General features: G+C 40.2%; 2 protein-coding genes and 1 long non-coding RNA gene across 3 annotated transcripts in view; 2 read left to right on the forward strand and 1 right to left on the reverse strand.

Moving 5' to 3' along the window:
• whamm (WASP homolog associated with actin, golgi membranes and microtubules) overlaps window positions 1–9,679 on the reverse strand; it is a 39,088-nt gene extending 29,409 nt beyond the window's left edge. The window contains exons 1-5 of the mRNA XM_083996790.1: window positions 9,616–9,679; window positions 8,773–9,584; window positions 6,383–6,615; window positions 3,266–3,439; window positions 1,669–1,819 (exon numbers count right to left, since the gene is read on the reverse strand). Coding sequence (XP_083852916.1) covers window positions 1,669–1,819; window positions 3,266–3,439; window positions 6,383–6,615; window positions 8,773–9,346 — 1,132 coding nt within the window. The 5' untranslated portion in view covers window positions 9,347–9,584; window positions 9,616–9,679. The remainder of the gene's footprint in view (window positions 1–1,668; window positions 1,820–3,265; window positions 3,440–6,382; window positions 6,616–8,772; window positions 9,585–9,615) is intronic.
• The window catches only part of LOC311005308, a 457,476-nt gene that overhangs the window by 143,748 nt on the left and 294,345 nt on the right, over window positions 1–19,383 (forward strand). The window lies entirely within an intron of this gene.
• fsd2 (fibronectin type III and SPRY domain containing 2) overlaps window positions 10,099–19,383 on the forward strand; it is a 29,628-nt gene continuing 20,343 nt past the window's right edge. The window contains exons 1-6 of the mRNA XM_083996904.1: window positions 10,099–10,265; window positions 11,904–12,207; window positions 13,431–13,526; window positions 15,758–15,991; window positions 17,996–18,018; window positions 19,015–19,136. Coding sequence (XP_083853030.1) covers window positions 11,917–12,207; window positions 13,431–13,526; window positions 15,758–15,991; window positions 17,996–18,018; window positions 19,015–19,136 — 766 coding nt within the window. The 5' untranslated portion in view covers window positions 10,099–10,265; window positions 11,904–11,916. The remainder of the gene's footprint in view (window positions 10,266–11,903; window positions 12,208–13,430; window positions 13,527–15,757; window positions 15,992–17,995; window positions 18,019–19,014; window positions 19,137–19,383) is intronic.

The raw sequence follows: 19,383 nt of genomic DNA on the forward strand, positions 1-19,383 counted from the left end.
GTCAGGGTTCCTACAGCTTAAGCCAAGTTAAATTTAAGACTTTTTAAGACGTTTTTAAAGCCACTTGAAATGAAATTTAAGACAGACTTCACATTAAACACAAATGCAGAAAAAACAAAAACGTCACCACATCTATTACATAGGGTTAGGGACAATTTTACCCACTTTCCTATGTGATCCAAGGTAAAGTGACTGCTACATGAATGATTGGGGGGGGGGGGGGGGGGACTATGAGTGAGTGAGTGACATCATTTAACAGCTGTATAGTTGTGGAGAGGAGATGATAAACTAAAAAGGACACGTTTGCTCATTCGTATGTTTCCATCCAAAGTGATTCAAATAACTGGGAAATGATGCGCATTAAAAGAAATTTGAGTTCTGTGTGTTTCCATTAAAAGTACGGACTTTGGTGAAAACTACAAACTCGCACGAGTTTTCCACAGCTGTCCTTTCAAAATAAATGCATAAAAAGTCCTGAGCTGGTGGCGGTGAGAGATTTAGCCGCCACTAACTTCTCTATGTCAAAATGTTACCAATTATTTTGAGATTTGAGACTAATTACAACCATAAAATCCCACTTACCATGTGTTAACATTTTTAAGACCTTTGAAAAATTGATTTAAGACATTTTAATGCCAATTTTTAGATTAATGAATTCAACGCCTTTTAAGACTTTTTAAGGATCCGTAAGAAGCCTGGTTGTATAAACGCTTTAGACATAAACAACTATCATAACTACCAAGTCTATAATTGATTAGATAAAGGTGGACTGAATTAAATTAATTTTTTGTTTTGTTTTGTTTTTATCAGGGAGAAACATACAAAGTCATTTCAATACCATTACACTTACAGAGCTAAACAAAAACATGTATTTGGACAATTGTGTTAACATATTCTCTAAGCTATTACTCTGCCTTTCATTTTACAATGTTTTAAGTAGGAACATTTGAACAAAAGAAGTCACATTTACTCATTTTTCCATCAAGATTAAGATTAATAGACTGGTACTTCAAGCCATGTAATAGAGGTGAATTAAATGTATTTTGTAGTTTGTCTTTCTGACCAATTTTGACCGTTTTATGGCAGATACGGCACTTTTGCCTTGGTTTTGGTGCAGATGCTGCACTTTGCCTTGTTTTTGGTGCAGATACTGCACTTTGGCTTGGTATTAGCTACAGATACGGCACTTTGGCTTGGTTTTACTCCAATAGAATCATAGAGTAAATTATAGGATGTAGGGAGTACAGTTACTCTTCGCAGATACTGCACTTTGCCTTGGTTTCACAGTGCTTTTTTGGATGGACAGCAAAATAAAAAGCCCAATAACTCTCACTAGAAATCTTAGCAGTACCAATATCAAATTCTACCAGATTGAAGCGAATATGCCACATTGGTCAAAAAAAAAAAGAAAAAGAAAAAATATAGATACAACACTTTGCCTTTGTAGGGCAGTTAGTACTGTACATGGGCTTTTCATTTTTCCTTGAATATCAGGTCACATGTTGTTTGTCTGCAGCTCGTCGTGACCCTGCAGCACTTTTCATCCTTTTCCCATGTGAGCAGAGTAAATGACTCATAATGAACCACAGACCAGTAATTAATGAATCCGTCCATGCACAAATAAGAGACGTAAACACAGCAGCAGCAGCAGCAGCGGTGACATCGTACCAGCCAGGGCCTTTGAAGTCTGTGTGAAGTAGGTGACGGTGATGTCCTGGATCGAGGCCACGGCGTCTTCTGCTTTGCTCCTCCACTCCTCCGCCTCCTTCTCCAGAGCCGCGATTCTCCTGGGACCCAAGTCCTCGAACTCCAGAGACTTCTGCAGGAAGGACAGCAACCACAGTAAACCAGTTTACACACACTTATTACACACATACACTTAACCCACTTATACAGGAATCTTGAAGTTAATTCTAAAACCTTTTTAAGACTTTTTCAAGACCTTCTCAATATTTTTCAACACCTCACCGCCACTTCAAGCTGTAACCATTTACATCAGTGACACTTATAACGTAACAGTTGTAGTTTGTGATAAAGACTATAGACCACTATGATACAACAGTATTCAAAATAGGCTGGGATAAGAAATAAAAGGCAAAGTTTATAATAATAAAAAAAAAAAAAAACATTGCTCCACTCTCAAAAAACCAAAACAACAATCTTCTTTTCTTTTTTATGTACCGGTTCATCTTTGTTTTTTAATAAAATGAATAAATTCACACACTTTCACAATGTTTTTTAGGACTCAAACTCTTGGACAGCTAATTCAGAAAAAAAATACCTTCAAAATGTAAACATCTCTTCTTGTTTTACAAGATTAATGTTTTTTGTGCATTGTCCCTGTTTTAAATAAATAAATTCATTCATTCAAACACTGCTGGTTGATAAGTTTTTACCGCGCACCACCACTGGCATGCTCTCTCTCTCTCTCTCTCTCTCTCTGTGTGAGTGAGTGAGTGAGTGAGTGAGTGAACACAGCGAAGGAGCACTATGCGGAGATGAATTAACGAACTGCTTGTGCTTGATGTTTGTTTGTGTGTCTGTTTTGGCATGTACTCAATGTATGTTATGGTATGTCTGAGGGCCCCCTACTATGAGCCTTGAGTGGCTTCCTTGGGGTGACCCGTTTTCGCACACTGCAGCTAAACGTAATATGTATCTAAGATGCTCTGCAGATGCTGTTGTATGTGTGTGAAATAAATTGAATTGAATCTTGAATTACGTATGGGAAACAATAGGTGTGTGTTTGAGTAAAATTAACGTTTGTGTTTCATTCTATAAACCACTGATAACAATTTCTCCCAAATAACAAAAATAGATGCAGTGTTGTCAGACCTCAAATAATGCAAAGAAAACAAGTTGATATTCATTTTTAAACAGACCAGTTGACTAATGTTTTAATTTAGGAAGAGTTCAGATTAATATAGATATAGAATTTTAATCCTGCAGCAGCAGTGACTGTTTACTGATTTAGTGATTATTTACTTATGCATATGTTATAGTTCTAAGATTTTCTATTATAAGCCAATAATAAAAATGTTTGTGTGTTCTCTTTTTATTTGGAAAAGTACCGAAAAGTATCGAAAAACATGTTGGTACCGATACCGGTACCAACATGTTGGTATCGTGACAACACTAACTTCTGCTTTAAATATTTAGACATTAAAACAACTTGTGAAGTGTTTATCTCTGTATATACGAATGTAACGCATCATAAACACATTGCTGACTGTGTGTGTGTGTGTGTGTGTGTGTGTGTGTGTACCAGGATCTCCATCTTGTAGAGGCAGGCCAGCTCCCTCATGTCCCTGAACGGCTGCAGCAGGTACTGGAAGAAGGTGGTTGCCACGGTGACCAGGTCCTGGTAGGACTCGTCCTCCTCCTCGTAGATGCCGAGCAGAGCGACCATCCTGTCCACGGCGCCGTGGCTCTGCAGCAGCTGCAGGACGAGGACCAAGACGCAACGTCAACATCTTTATCTTTAAAGGGATAGTTCAACATTGTGGCAAACTGGCCCATTGCCATAATCCCTTTAGTCGACAATAACACAACGTTACCACACAGAGTTGTTTTAGAGGGAAATTCATGCAAAACCTCTGATGCACGTTGCCTTCAGGGACAGTTTTTCATCAACAGTCTCTGTATTTCCCTCTAAAACAACTCTGTGTGGTAACGTTGTGTTATTATCTCATAGCGTGGTGAATGTGCAGCTCACAACTTGTCCACCAGAGCGTTGTGGAGTTGTTGGATTGTGTATTTGATGAGTTTGATGAGGGAAACCAAGAAATCCCATAATGAGCCTCCGTAGCGTAGCTCTGAGCAGCTCACGGCTCTGCTCCGCCGTTCTAAAAATAGCTTGCACCGACAATTAAAGGTAACGAACCTACTGCTACGACTATAGGGGGTTATGGCAATGGGCCAATTTGACAAAATGTTGAACTATCCCTTTAAGATGCAGCTCTGGATTCCTCTGACATTCACCACTGAAAAACTGGTTTAATGAACCATTCCATATCAAAGGCTTCAGATGTTGTGAGACCACGGAGCCTGTTGACACCTGATCAGCTCGATCAATAATTGAACTTCTCCTATCCACAGATCAAAAACCAAATAGTCCAGAGTGCACCACCAGGCAAATTCAATCCGGGACTGTTTAAGCCTAAACAGTCCTGTAATGAATTTGCCTGGGGCACATGAACGTCAAAGTGCAATCTGTTTAGGCTGTAAAAATGTCCTAAATGAGGTAGTTTCCAGTAAACTCTGGACTATCTCCCTTCAGAACACTTGGATTGCAGTGGACGAGCAGTGTGGAGGAATATTAAATGGTTGTTGTGTAGTTTTATGGAGGTTTTTGTGTCGGGCCCTATTACTCTCATATAAAGTTTTGGTTGGACTACGAACCGGCCTCCCGGGTCTCCAGATGCACTTTGAGGAATAAAAAAGTACTTTGGAGTATTCATCATCAGCATGAGGGGGAGGCACTAATGACTTTCATGAATTTCATTTTTTGGTAAACTATTCCTTTAATATACTGTAAATAACAAGAACTTTTAATTTTTCCCTTTGTTTTAGAGCAAAGAAGAAGTCCAAGTCTCCTATTACAAAACATTAGAACAGCCTGAAATATCTGAAATTTCAACAACATGATGTCTCTTCTGTCTTCTATGTAACTTTCATACTTGGAAAATTCATCCTGCGACCGGATTGGACCCTCTGATGGGCCGGTTTTTGCCCACGGGACAATTATTTATGGTGCAAATAAATAAATAAATTCATGAATCCACAAAAAGACCATTGAAAGAAAGAAAAACTAAAGTTACATCAGGTTCAGGCTGGAGGGTGAAGTAGTAGGAGACTGTGATTGTACAACAACACGACTCCTGTTACATTTCTGTTTTCAAATCACTGTAATTCAAATAAAGGTTAAAGGGTCAGAGGCTGAAAAACAAACACGAGCTCTGGTTGTGATGCAACATGTGGAGCGTTTCTACAACAGGACTTTGCTGCGTCACTGTCGGCCTGTTCTCACTGTGTGGTGCTAGTCCTGCTCCTGCATCATAACTAAGCTCACAGGTTTCTCCAAGATTCACTAAATCTGCTTTTCCTTCTTATTTTAGAAGCGATAAACTCCCCCTGATAATATTATGATGTAATAACCTGTCAGAGTTTGGGCTGCGACGCCTCAGGCAGGAGGGTTAGAGAAGAGGATACTCAGAGAAAACACTGTTCTTCTGTCTTTTATATTTTCTATGAGCAAAACAAAACTTGTGCTGTGTCACTTGGTGTCTGTGTGATGAAGAGTAAAGACAGATAAATAAATTAATTCAGAGTTAGTTGAACTGTGGATCAGAGGAAGAAGCAGCATTGACTTCAAAACCAAGAAAAACTCTTTTAAACTTATAAAATAACAATAATAATACATTTGCAACGGCATTGTAACTGATCCATCAATGTGTGTGCATCACATTAAAGGTGCAGCTGGTAAATCTGAACTTATTAAAGGGATACAAAAACTTTTTTTTTTCCGTGTCTTGCCTCACTCCCGAGTCCATGACCAGCAGATAGACACCATCCTTTCGACTGTGCGTGCAGTAACAAGGGAGATACGGGCAGAGCTGGCGCACCGCTAATTCATTTTAGCTCTAAACTCTGTAAATATATCACTTTATCCACATTTCAAACATGTTTAGGTGAGAAAGTAGCCGTTTAGATCAGCAGTGTGTCGTTAATTTGTCTAAATACCAGCTGTTTACAATTTTGTTCGGACGAATTCGGCGCTACTCAAGCTAGCCGTTGTGACCAACGCACTTCCGGTTACTTTCACAAAATAAAACACCTGTTGCCCTTTACATACAGAAAACCATGACGATAGAATTTGTGCTTTTACTTTGAAATAGGAAGCTAACCTACCCTCGATGTAGCTAGCTTGAACCAAAATAAACCGTCTTTGCTTGAACCCTCCGTTTTGACCGATCTCGTCCCGTTAGCGGCATTTGACCGCTCAAGATGCCTTACCGGAGAGTTTTGTCAGCTCTGAGACGAAGATCGGCCCGCCGGTTTCTGTTTAGAGTTGCTGAAGAGTTTCTCTGATGACTTTAGGTGGAGGCAGGCTAACACTACCCATACACTTCCAGTGTTTGAGCTAAGCTAATTAGTGACTTTAGGTGGAGGCAGGCTAACACTACCTATACACTTCCAGTGTTTGAGCTAAGCTAATTACGGGCGATACGACTCTATCTCCCTTGTTACTGCACGCACAGTCGAACGGATGGTGTCTATCTGCTGGTCATGGACTCGGGAGTGAGGCAAGACACGAAAAAAAAAAATGTTGGGGTATCCCTTTAAACATGTAGTACTGTGGTTGATGACAGCTCCTCCTCACCTGTCTCAGGTGAGCCTTGGCCCGGCTCATCTCGTCCTGCATGGTCTTCCTCCTGAACTCCTGCAGGTTCTCGAAGTATTCCTCCACGTCGCGCTCGTCCTGGCCGAACAACGTGTCCAGAACTATTTTCCGTCCGCACACGTCGATGGCGGTGCTGAAGTACTTCTCCAGCCTCCGACACGGCGAGTCAAAGTCCCGGTGGTCGCCATCTTCATCATCATCATCACCTGGACCTGGAAAATAATTATAGAATCAATTTTCTTGATTTTCCAATTTAAAAACACATTGGAACCGCAATGCATTGTTTTAGGAATAACACCAGCTGAACTTACAACAGAAAAAGACAAATACTTATGATACTCAGAATAGCAGCTCTTTTAATAACTGGAAATTAACTATAAATAATATTTTGGAAATGGAAAAAATTCCATATAGAATCAGAAATCAAGAACCAGAATGTCTGAAAAGATGGAATAAATAGATTTATAAATAAAAAAAACTGAAGAGTCCAGCCATGAAGGAATGTTTACTAGATCTGAAAAAATGCTAGTAATGTAATCAAAGGGCATTTTTATGCAGAAACTACCCCAAAATATTGATTTTTCCACTAAAAATGACAGAAATATTTGCTATGTTTTTGTTCTCACGGCCAGAAACTTGAGAGTCACATGACTTGGACGCAAAACGATAACAGTCATACAATTTAAGATTTACTGTGCGTTCACACCAAAAGCTTCCAAAGCGTCAAAACGCCGGAAGTCAATTCATTTTCAATAAGAGCCCGGCGACTTTTGTATTTCGGCTCCCCAATGACCAGTGCAATCGAACTTTGACGTCAGTCATGTGACGAGCGGCCAAAGCGGCTGAAAATATTTGCCGTTTTGGGAGCTGTCTTGTCTGAAGAGCACCCTCGAGCGTTTTTGACGCTTTGGAAGCTTTTGGTGTGAAAGCGATCAGTTATTGTATGTAAACCCTCTATGTTTTTGCACTTTGGACCAACGTAGCCAAGGTACATTTTATATGAGACTGCGTTGGCATAGTATGCAGAATTTAATCATCAATGGTTTGGGAATTTTGGATTCATTGACAGTTTAAAGCAGAAGTGAGTGATCCGGTCGTTTTCGCTAATGCTGCGTTCCAGGCAGGCTTTTGAAATCGTAAATTACAGCTTCAAGTCACAACTTACGACTTTGTAGTGTTCCAGGCAACCCACTCGTGTTTTTCCGACCTGTTTTACCGGTGAAAGTCACTATAACGGCCACTCGTAACTTCCGACCGGTGAACTCGTACCAGATCGAACTGGTACGACTTCACGGTCGGAAAAATACGAGTTTCCTTGAACGCACCATAACAGTCCTCGTCGCTACGTCACCACATTCACAGCGTTCCTTGGCTGCACACACAGCCCTGCATGCCGTTCTCTCTCCTCATTGGATAAAAACTGTAGGATACGATAAATGTTTTCTCTTCGGCTCAGAGCAGAGCAGAGGGACTGACAGACCCGTGTTTCAGACCAAACACTCTATGTAAGTGATTGCTGTCGGAAGATATAACTATTTAAGACTTATATTAACACAAATATATCACTCACTTCTGCTTTAAAGCTTCAGTAAGCGATCCGGTGGTTTTGTCTAACTTCCTGTCAGCAGATGGAGTTAGCAGTCCCCGCCCTCGTCCCTACGTCACCACATTCACGCGCATCCCTTGGCTGCACACACAGAGAGGACCGCCCCTTTATGCCGTTCTCTCTCCTCATTGGATAAAGGTTGTAGGATACAAGGAAAGTTTTCTCCTGGGCTCAGAGCAGAGCAGAGTGACTGACAGACCCGTGTTTCAGACCAAACACTCTATAAAAGTGATTGCAGTCGGAAGATAAGACTTAGCCTATATTAAAGGGACAATGAGGAGTTTCTATTTGGTTATAAAAAAGTCTCACGTTAATGTGGATGAATCTACGTTACCACTTGTTAATGGGTCCATTTTCGATAAATATATCGTTTTGTCTCTATCGTTATTTTGTTATTATTAGTGGTGGCGGAAATGCTGGGCGAGCCGACCAGAGTTTCTTTACTTTCGGTTTCGCCGTTTATGGTCGGGACTACCACGGTATGTGATCGTCTTCCAACCTCTGACTTTAATTCTTGATGAATGAAAACATGAGTCTGTCTTGCACCGGTCAAAGAATTTCACGGTGCGGAGGCTCATAAATGTAGTGTGAAAACACTTTCCAAAACTCCTCGTTGTCCCTTAAACACAAACATTCAGCTTACTTCTGCTTTAATGTTTGTGGTCCCGGTTGGGGGTGGGGGCCCTCCATGTTTACCTCTTGCCAGGGGCCTCCAGAGTGTCTAGAAACGCCCCTGACTGGAACATGAACTAACAACCCTCACCTGGAGCGGACTTCCGGTTGATGAAGAGCAGCAGGTCCCAGATGTTCCCCTCCTCGAAGTCGGACAGGTCGGGGAAGCAGGCCTCCAGCACGTCGGCCACGCCGGCGAACTGCTGGTGGAGGTGTCGCAGGTCGCGGACGGAGAACAGCCCCGCCCAGCTCATAGGGGCGTCCGCGGCGGAAACTTCGGCTTCGACTTCGACAACTTCAACTTCGGCTTCGGCGGCTCTTCGCTTCGCCTGCCGCTGCAGCGTCCGGTTGTGGCAGGTGACGGCGAACTTGGACTCGATGACGCTCCACTGGACGATGAAGCGCAGCTTGAAGGGCTCGGGCTCCTGGAAGAGGCTGCTCCGGACGGCCACCCAGCCCTCCAGACTGTCCATCCGCTCACACTCCACCGAGTTCATCCTCAACGACCCCCTGAACACGGCTAGCTGCTTCACTTCGGCCTCCGCGGAGCTGCTGAGGAGCTGCTGCTGCCGCCGCTGCCTCTGTTTACAACGGCCGCCATTTGTCTGACGCGCGCTGCGTTCAGGTTCCCCCGGAAATGTCGGGACAAGCAGCGATCGTACCATTAAGTTACGTCGAACAACCGAAAGTAAACTGAATAGTTGTTGTTATGTTACATTTAATGGTCGTAAATGTTTAGATTAAAGATAAAATGTAAGTAGTGTAGCTGTGTTTACATTAATTAACCCCCCAAAAAACAAGAATAACCGCGTTTACGTTACTTTTAGCGCTGTTGTTTGTTGTTGTTCACCTTCCTGTTGATGAACATCGCGTCATTTACACATCATAGGAAAAACTGTATATCTCATAGTAGGCTACTCCTAATTTCAGCGACTGAGTCCTTGAAGGGCACAGGTCGGTTTAAAATATAAATTATATCTAAAATAGGTCTAATGTTAAACTAGTGCGTAGTAGTGAGACTTTTTGCGTTCTTAGTTATTTACTATTACCCACTGGACACTTGTATTAGGTTATTATTGCTGATTAGATTACTAGTAATAGCATCTAACAACGTATTAACCATTATATGTTCACATGAGAAGGTTGGATGAATGAGATGAACATCCATAAAAGAGTTTGAGAAAGGGAATTGGGAGTTTTACGAGGAGCCGTGAACGCAGCACCGAGTCATTGTGTTCAACTTTAACCTTTGAATCACATGTTCGGGGATTTCCAATTCCAGATCACTTTAATCACCAAGAAATTAAGAATCCGGCTCTAATTTAAAGATGGTTTTAATGCTGTTGACCAATCTCAGCCTCCAACTGGTCAGATCGGTTTGATGTGAAGTTTTAATCTGTGAAATAATAAAGGTTTTATTTTCTTTTATCTTTTTCTTCCTCCCCCTGGATGTTTGTCATGCCTCTGCTCTGACACTGGAGCTGCTTTACTTCTATTTTAGTCGCAGCTGCTGGTGAAGCTGAGCTGAGTCAGTCACAGTCACAGTCTGTTGGCCTGAACCCACTGCAGCACTGACCCGTCCAGGTAAAAACTGATCTCATATCAGCTACTAAAGTCTCTATAGATGGTTTAATTTAATCAACAGTTTTATTTGTTCTGCTGCTGCACAGTCTGTTGTTTGCTCCGTTCAGGTGTGAAGTAGTAGTGTAGTTAATATGAGACGTCACGTCACGTGTTGTTGTGTTGTTCTATTGGATGTTTGAAGTAGTTTATTTTTATGGAGTCCAGAATAAAAACCAAACACAAGTTTAATGCAGTGGATCAAGAAACTTTTTGCACACAGCACTTTCTCCATTACCTCACCCAGTTGTTTTCTTTTCTGCATAATTTATTCTTGTGCATTTTTACCTTGCTAGCCGTTCTTTCATGACCACCCACACTCTGCAATATCTTTCACCAAACAACATATATATATATATATATATATATATATATATATATATATATATATATATATATATATATATATATATATATAGGCTATATACATTTATATAGCCTAGTTTGTATTTAACCCTCTACGGTACGCTGCATTATGATGCCAGTGGGGAAAAAAATGTTTGGAGTGTTTTTATGTCTCAAAATAGACTAAATAAACATAATCTAAAGAAATGTTTAAAAATTATTTATTTTTGGAAGTTTTGGGATTTGTTGCCTGTAGCAACATTGTACCATTACGGTTCATCATCTACTGTATTAGAAACACCAGTCTCTGTAGACTTTCACCTTCACTGGCCTCATCCTCATCCCAATTCTCATTCTCATCTTCCTCATCATCATCATAATAGCCTGATGTTTACTTTACTGCATCCAAAATCACATTTATTAAGGATAAAAAACAAAATGATGATGAATTATATGTTTGTGAACATTATATTTACACCTAAACACACACTACCATAGTCTCATAATGTAATATTGATTCCATAATGGTCCACTGTCGCCTCAAGGCAACATTGCAATTTTCTATAATGGTACGTTGTTGCTTTCGGGCAACAGGTGCATTTTAACAAGTTTCCATTATTTAAAATAAATTGCATTGAACTATTAAAAATTAAACTTTATTAATCTATTAGTGTAAATATATTTTTTTCCAGATGAAAAAGGGCCAGGAAGTTACTGTCTGTTTTCAGACCGTTTTAGTGGAGCAAAATGGCAAACCTGTTTCCTTTGAAAAAGTCTGCAAAAAAGGGTTTCAGTATGGCTTCTTGAAAGTCATGTGATAAATTAAAGCATTGTTATTGGTTCTCTAAGGTCTCCTCTCTTTTTTAAAGTATTACAGCATTAAATGGGATGAATTGTGGAGATGTGACAGGCCAAAAAGTCGTATCATGGTACCATAGAGGGTTAATAAATTATTAAGTCATAATAAAAGTTGAATAATAATTAGTTATCATTATGTATGCATTACTCAGCATTAATTAACACATTAGTTTATATATTAATGCTTCATAATGTACTAACTAACGTAAATTAAGGGACCCTTATTGTAAAGTGTTACCTTAAGTTTCTTACATATATATTTTGTGCATAGTAAATTCTTTATATTTGTATTCCTTGCTCCTTTACACATCCTGTTCTCTTTCTTTGCTGCTGTTACAAGTGAATTTCCCGACGTGGGATCAATGAAAAGTCTTAATTGTGTCCTTGTCGTCGTCTCAGAGTCTCTGTCCTCATGGACCTGTATGAGATCAGAGGAGGTCGACTGGACGTGATCACAGAAGAGGAAGCGTCCATGGACCCGTACGGCTCTTCATCTTCATCCAGAGGAGGAGGAGGAGGAGGAGGAGGCGTCGTCACGGCGACCCGAGACATCTCCACCTTCCAGAGGTTTTCCGTCGGCACCAACGAGTCCCTTCGCTTTGAGCCGTGTGAGGAAGACTCTCCTTCTCCCACAGGAGCCGAGGATGGAAACCAAGATGATGATGATGATGATGATGATGTGTTCAGGGACCGAGGAACCGAGGTGGGAACTCTAAACACAGCTGTGGATAATAATACATAATACATAATATATCTATCCTATTCTATAGGAAACAGTTCACCACATTCATCCCTGTTCTCTGGATCCACACCTTTAGTTATTATTTAGTTGCTTGAACATTTTGAAATTCAGGGAGCTATAAGGAGGCTCATTATGGGATTTCTTGGTTTCCCTCATCAAATACACAATCCAACAACTCCACAACGCTCTGGTGGACAAGTTGTGACCTGCACATTCACCACGCTACACTGTAAAAACTCAAAATCTTATCAAGAATATTTGTCTTATTTCTTGTCAAAATGTCTCATTTCTAGTCAAAACTAAACTCTTTGCACTTAAAATAAGACGCATCACCCAAAAATTTACTTGTTTTTAGATCATTTTCACTTGTTTCAAACTCATTTTCACTTGAAATAAGTAGAAAAATCTGCCAGTGAAAGCAGAAACTTGCTCCACTGTCAGATTTTTCTACTTATTTCAAGTGAAAATTTGCTTGAAAGAAGTAAAAAGTGTCTAAAAACAAGCTACTTTTTAATGTGATGAGTCTTATTCTAAGTAGAATGAGATTTGTTTTGACTTGATATGACATTTTCACTAGAAATAAGACAAATGTTCTTGGTAAGATATTTGAGTTTTTGCAGTGTATGAGATAATAACACAACGTTACGAGTTGTTTTAGAGGGAAATTCATGCAAAACCGCTGATGCACGTTGCCTTCAGGGACAGTTTTTCATCATCAGTCTCTGTATTTCCCTCTAAAACAACTCTGTCTGGTAACGTTGTGTTATTATCTCATAGCGTGGTGAATGTGCAGCTCACAACTTGTCCACCAGAGCGTTGTGGAGTTGTTGGATTGTGTATTTGATGAGTTTGATGAGGGAAACCAAGAAATCCCATAATTAGCCTCTGTAGCGTAGCTCTGAGCAGCTCACGGCTCTGCTCCGCCGTTCTAAAAACAGCTTGCACTGACAATTAAAGGTAACGAACCTACTGCTATGACTATAGGGATTATGGCAATGGGCCAATTTGCCAAAATGTTGAACCATCCCTTTAAATAAAGGTTAAATTATACATTATGTGTATATTTTTATTTAATTTGTCAGACCAACATGTGTCAAAACAAACCATTGAAAACACTTGTGGTGGACCAACGTCCTATAGTTTAATACTTTTGGAACAGTTATTGATTCTCTGACTCTTCCCAGGATGAGATGGTCTCCACCAGGAACCGGCTGCAGGGGAAAGTTGCTGAGATGGAAAACTTTGCAGGTCACCTGGAGGAAATCTTTCTGACTGTGGAGGTAAATAAACGTCATCACACTGCAGGACTGTGGTTTCACTTTGAGTTATTGTTTCATGGCTGTGTGAGAAGCAGTAGGGAATACGACTTTTACTGTTATTACGTAAGTTTTATTGAACTCAAAGACAGAAATAAAGGTCAAGGTGTCGATTTTATATTTATATATATATTACTTCATTGCTTCCTAGATAGATAGATAGATAGATAGATAGATTTATTTTATTTATTTCACTCTCTCGACAACTTAGTTCTACATCTCCATCCTCCCAACTGTTTTACATGCAGAGGGAAATTTTCAATACGTTATAAAGGTGCAATATGATGGAATAGATACTCTCATCTAGGAAAAAAATGTTCATCCATAAAATGTTTTATATGAAGGTGCTTCAAGACACATCTAATTGCTCACCTGTAACTTTTGTTACTGTATGAATACACGTTTCTCTTTGTCATTTGTGCCCAAAATTCCTTTTTATTTTGAGATACTATTCTAAAAGTTGCTGTGGGTGGAGGCTTGACATATTTAGCTCTCTGAGCTTGTTCCCTCTTCCTACACTCTATCTTATCTACCTTTGATTCGTGCACACCTTATTTCATTTCATTTCATTTATTAAGGACTGCACTACAAGTCGGCAGAATTTGCTTTCGGCACAGCATAGTGGCTCATAGTACTGTCACTGTGTGGCACCAAACATCATGGAGTTTAATTTAACATGCATCAGACCAGACATTTTACATACAGACTATAATAATAATACGACTGTATTTACGACTGTAAACGCGCCATAAGTGCAGTATATAGGGGAGACTTCAGACTTTAGACATTTATTATTCTCCCTCGAGGGAAATTCTTTTTCACACGACCATTTACATTTCATTTCACCAGACACAAGTACAGTACAGGAGTACATTACTAGTGCACATACTGAACTTCCGTGCAAGCATGTTGGCCTGCAGGTAAAGCCTCCGACACCGTCTGTTTATGTCTTTATCATCAGACATATCGTTTACAATATGATGACTAAGATATTTCACTTCATTACGTTCTTTAAGAACAGAACCAGATAAAAAAAAACTTATTTCCTCTCACCTTTACCTCTGACAATCATAATGTTGCTCTTAGTTGCAGTGTATTTGATGTCAAAGTCGAAGCCATATTGTGAACAGACTTTCAATAACTGTTGTAAGGCAGCACTAAATGGGCAAAACATACATGACATTATATACATTTAATATAACACAGACAGAGTTTGAAGATGAGAGGAGTTCACTGACCTGATGGCAGTGGGAAAAAGCTGTTTTTGAACCGGGTTGTTTTAGTTGATATGGACCTAAAGCGCCGGCCAGAGGGCGACGGTTGAAACAGGTGGTTGGAGCAGAGATGATCTTATGTGCTCTTGTTATTGTGCGTTTATGGTAAAGTACCCAGGGGGCAAAATCCCAGGTTTTTGGAAAACGGACACGGAGCGTTGTAAAAGGTTTGACAGCAGAAATGATCTCTAGGGACTTCAAGGATTAAAACCTGGGTGGACAACCCGGTCAACTAGCTGCTGGAAAGCTACAGGGGCCAAAACCCCTTTCTGGGGTCATTCTGCTGGAGAAATGATGTAAATGCAAATATTTAGGTACTACAATGGCATAAATAGTCATACAACTATAATTAGTTGCTATTTGGCAGAGAGTATCTTGACACATAGGGGGAGGCATGAAAATAAGATTCTGGGGTTTGTTGCAACTCGATTTTAAGATATCACCCTCAACATCCCAAAAAAGACAAAAAAAAAAGTACTGTTCGCCTGACAAATTCTCATGAAAATTATTATTTCATCACTTTATGGAGAATATCTATGCTTAACATGTATATAGAAAACTTCCTTAATTCATAAGCTTCCATTTGAAACCAAGATAGCCTTTCTATCTCCAAAGCCCCACTTGCTGTGGCCAACGGTCTTCTCTATCTATCTGTTCACTTTGGGGAGACCAGAAATAGAATGGTTTCTGATCATACCAGTTAACATGTAGTTTTTCACAATAGGTGTTGCATTGTTTGGAGACAGCCTGTAGCTTTCCAGTAGCTAGTAGAAAGACTATCTTGGACTCAAATAGAAGCTTATGAATTAAGTTAATTTTCTATATACATGTTAAGCATAAGTAAAGTGAGTCAGTGCAAAAGTGTTTTTGTGCAGAACAAACGGTTGAAACCAGTGTGTGTGTGTGTGTGTGTCTGTGCAGGAGAACTTTGGGCGTCGGGAGCAGCACCTGGAGCAGCACTACAACGACGTGCTGCAGACCCTGTCCCATCGCTACGACGACCGAGCGGCCGGGCTGGAGGAGGAGAAGAAGGGGAAGCTGGAGGCTCTGTACCGACAGCTGCTGGGCTGCGGCCGCGCGCTGGACGCCTCCAAGGAGCTGATCGAGACGGCACAGGAGGTCCACCGCAGCAGAGACAAGAGGCTCTTCCTCAAGGTCAGAGAGAGATAAGACGTCCTGAGACACAAACAGAGTTCAGACTGGGTTTACAATCCATTTTAAAGGGATAGTTCACCCAAAATTCAAATGTCACTCATTATCTACTCACCCTCCCCTGGATACCAACTGTCTTCGTAACAAAAAGACACCAAAAAACATCCAAATACCTCCATAGTGCTCGTCTGTAATGTCCGTCTTGTATTGAAGCCCCGACATGAGAAATTGTTCTGAAAAAAAAGTGATTTGCACTGACACAGGAAGAGCAGTGAACTGAGACACTGGGAGCTTCCGCTACAAACAAGCTTAAAATATAGACGCATTTAATTTTTTTCGTAACAATTTCTCATGTCGGAGCTTCAATACAAGACAGACATTACATACGAGCAGCATGGAGGTATTTGGATGTTTTTTGGTGTGTCTTTTTGTTACGAAGACAGTTGGTATCCATTTGCAACCGTTATATGGACATGCACTGCTACACCGAGACCCCCTGTAACTCAGAGAAGGCACGGAGGACTCTGAAACTTCTCCCAGCCCTTAGTCCACATGAGGGTGAGTAGTAGATAATGAGTGAAATTTGAATTTTGGGTGAACTATCCCTTTAAGGTTTTCTCTCTGGTTCTTAACCCTCCTGCTCTCCTTCTGGGTCAAATTGACCCAATCTGTTCCCTTCCTCCATCCTTCTCTCTTTTCCTTCCTTTCCCCCTTCCTTCCTTCCTTCCTTCCTTCCTTCCTTCCTTCCTTCCTTCCTTCCCTTCGTTCTTCCTTCCTTGACCCAGGAGGACAACAGGAGGGTTAAAGCTCTTATCCGTCCTGCTTCTTCGTATTTATCAGATCTGTTTGTTTTTATTATATGAGCCTGTGAGAGCTCTCAGGTCCTCTAGTAGCCGTCTTTTAGTACCAAAAGTTATTTATTTACTTTATTTAATTTTATAAATTTCCATTCTACTTTGTTTCTATTTGTAGCTGTATTTATTTATGTATTATTTATTTATATTCTAATTTATTGTCAGATTTGTTACACTTTTTTATAATTGTATTTACCCGCCGGACCTGTTGAACAGAATAACTCTGTGATTCCTTGAGATTTCTTGAGATTTTAAAGAATGCACTCATTAAAGTTTCAACTGAGGCTGCAGGACAGAAATACAGAAGATCTTTTATATTCACATCACAGCCATCAGACTTTTTAATTCTTCTTCAAATGGTAGAGGAGCTGACAGACAAATACATTTCCCTTTGGGGATTAATAAAGTCATTCGCATTCGTATTCAGTTAGATTTTGGTGGTCAAAGGTCACTGTGTCTCTCACAAAACACGTCTTCGGTCCTAATGAACAAATTCTTACGCTAATTATGAACCAAATTCAAACGTCTAATGTTTAAAATGAGGCAGGGATGCATTTTGTCAGGTTGTGCTCATGTTTCCTGTGTGTGTCTGTCTTACAGACTGATTGTTGTTATGGTTCAGATCAGATGTAGAATAAAACACGATACACTGCAAAAACTCAAAATCTTACCAAGAATAGTTGTCTTATTTCTAGTCAAAACAAATCTCATTATACTGAAATTATACTTATATAAGACTTATATTATTATACTTAAAATAAGGCTCATCACATTAAAAAGTAGCTTGTTTTTAGACACTTTTTACTTCTTTCAAGGATATTTTCATTTGAAATAATTAAAACAATCTGATAGTGGAGCAAGTTTTTCTTCCTTATTACAAGCACAAAAAACCTGCTTTCACTGGCAGATTTTTCTACTTATTTCAAGTGAAAATTTGTTTGAAACAAGTGAAAAGTGAATTTTTAGGTGATGAGTCTTATTTTAAGTGGAAAGAGATTAGTTTTGACTAGAAATTAGATATTTAGACAAGAAATAAGACACATTTTCTTGGAAAGATTTTGAGTTTTTGCAGTGCACATCTGAAGTATTGATCAGAGTTTCTACCTGGTGTCACTTAGTTGTTGAGTTGATTCCTCTGACCTTCCGTTGACAGACAGTAATGCCCACCATTAGAAGGTGAATATGAAGCTGCTCAGTGAGTACGTCACAGCTGCATGTGGTTTAAACAGACTAATGTTGTGTTAATGCTCAGACTAATGGTTTGTACTGTATACACACTCATTTTGAATTCTTGGTTTTGCAAAGAATTGGTTTGACATAAAATCCACTCACTTGCTTTCTGCGGTGAACTGAGGTGAAAGCTCAAAGAAAAGTGTGAATAAAGTGAGTTTTCAGTGTGAATATGATTGGACTGATCCTGATGCACGACACAAGCGTCTTTAAAGGGATAGTTCAACATTTTGGCAAATTGGCCCATTGCCATAATCCCTATAGTCTTAGCAGTAGGTTTGTTACCTTTAATTGTAGGTGCAAGCTATTTTTAGAACGGCGGAGCAGAGCCGTGAGCTGCTCAGAGCTACGCTACGGAGGCTCGTTATGGGATTTCTTGGTTTCCCTCATTAAACTCATCAAATACACAATCCAAAAACTCCAAAACGCTTTCGTGGACAAGTTGTGACCTGCACATTCACCACGCTATGAGATAATAACACAACGTTAACACACAGAGTTGTTTTAGAGGGAAATTCATGCAAAACCACTGATGCACGTTGCCTTCAGGGACAGTTTTTCATCAACAGTCTCTGAATTTCCCTCTAAAACAACTCTGTGTGGTAACGTTGTGTTATTATCTCATAGCGTGGTGAATGTGCAGCTCACAACTTGTCCACCAGAGCGTTGTGGAGTTGTTGGATTGTGTATTTGATGAGTTTGATGAGGGAAACCAAGAAATCCCATAATGAGCCTCCGTAGCGTAGCTCTGAGCAGCTCACGGCTCTGCTCCGCCGTTCTAAAAACAGCTTGCACCGACAATTAAAGGTAACGAACCTACTGCTATGACTATAGGGATTATGGCGATGGGCCAATTTGCCAAAATGTTGAACTATCCCTTTAACTTGGTTTTAAACCTCGGTCTTCAAAGCTTTTTGTTGTTTTGTTAACCACACCGTGCAGGATCGAGGAGTTTGCTGCGGAGGAGCCCGACCTCACCTTGTCCACTCAGCTGGAGTTCACCACGCCGCTCGCCGACATGTCTGATGTGAAAACCATGATGGACTCCATCAACGTCGTCCCAGGTCTGATTTACAAACACACAAAGGTTCATTTTCCTTCTCTGCACTGAGTTTTAAAGTAAGCACATGAACGCAGCTCAGACCGGCCGGTGCCTCAGCACGGTGTCCTCCCGTATTTTACCCCTTTATCATGATAATTAATACATACTTAGTAACAAGCCTGTAAGTTCAACACATCAGTATATGCTACTGTGATTTAACTAGCCGAGTTAAATAAAAAGATGTAGTTTAATACCATAATATATAGGGG

Source organism: Trachurus trachurus (assembly GCF_905171665.1).
Source record: "Trachurus trachurus genome assembly, chromosome: 3".
In the NCBI taxonomy this organism is placed as follows: domain Eukaryota; kingdom Metazoa; phylum Chordata; class Actinopteri; order Carangiformes; family Carangidae; genus Trachurus; species Trachurus trachurus.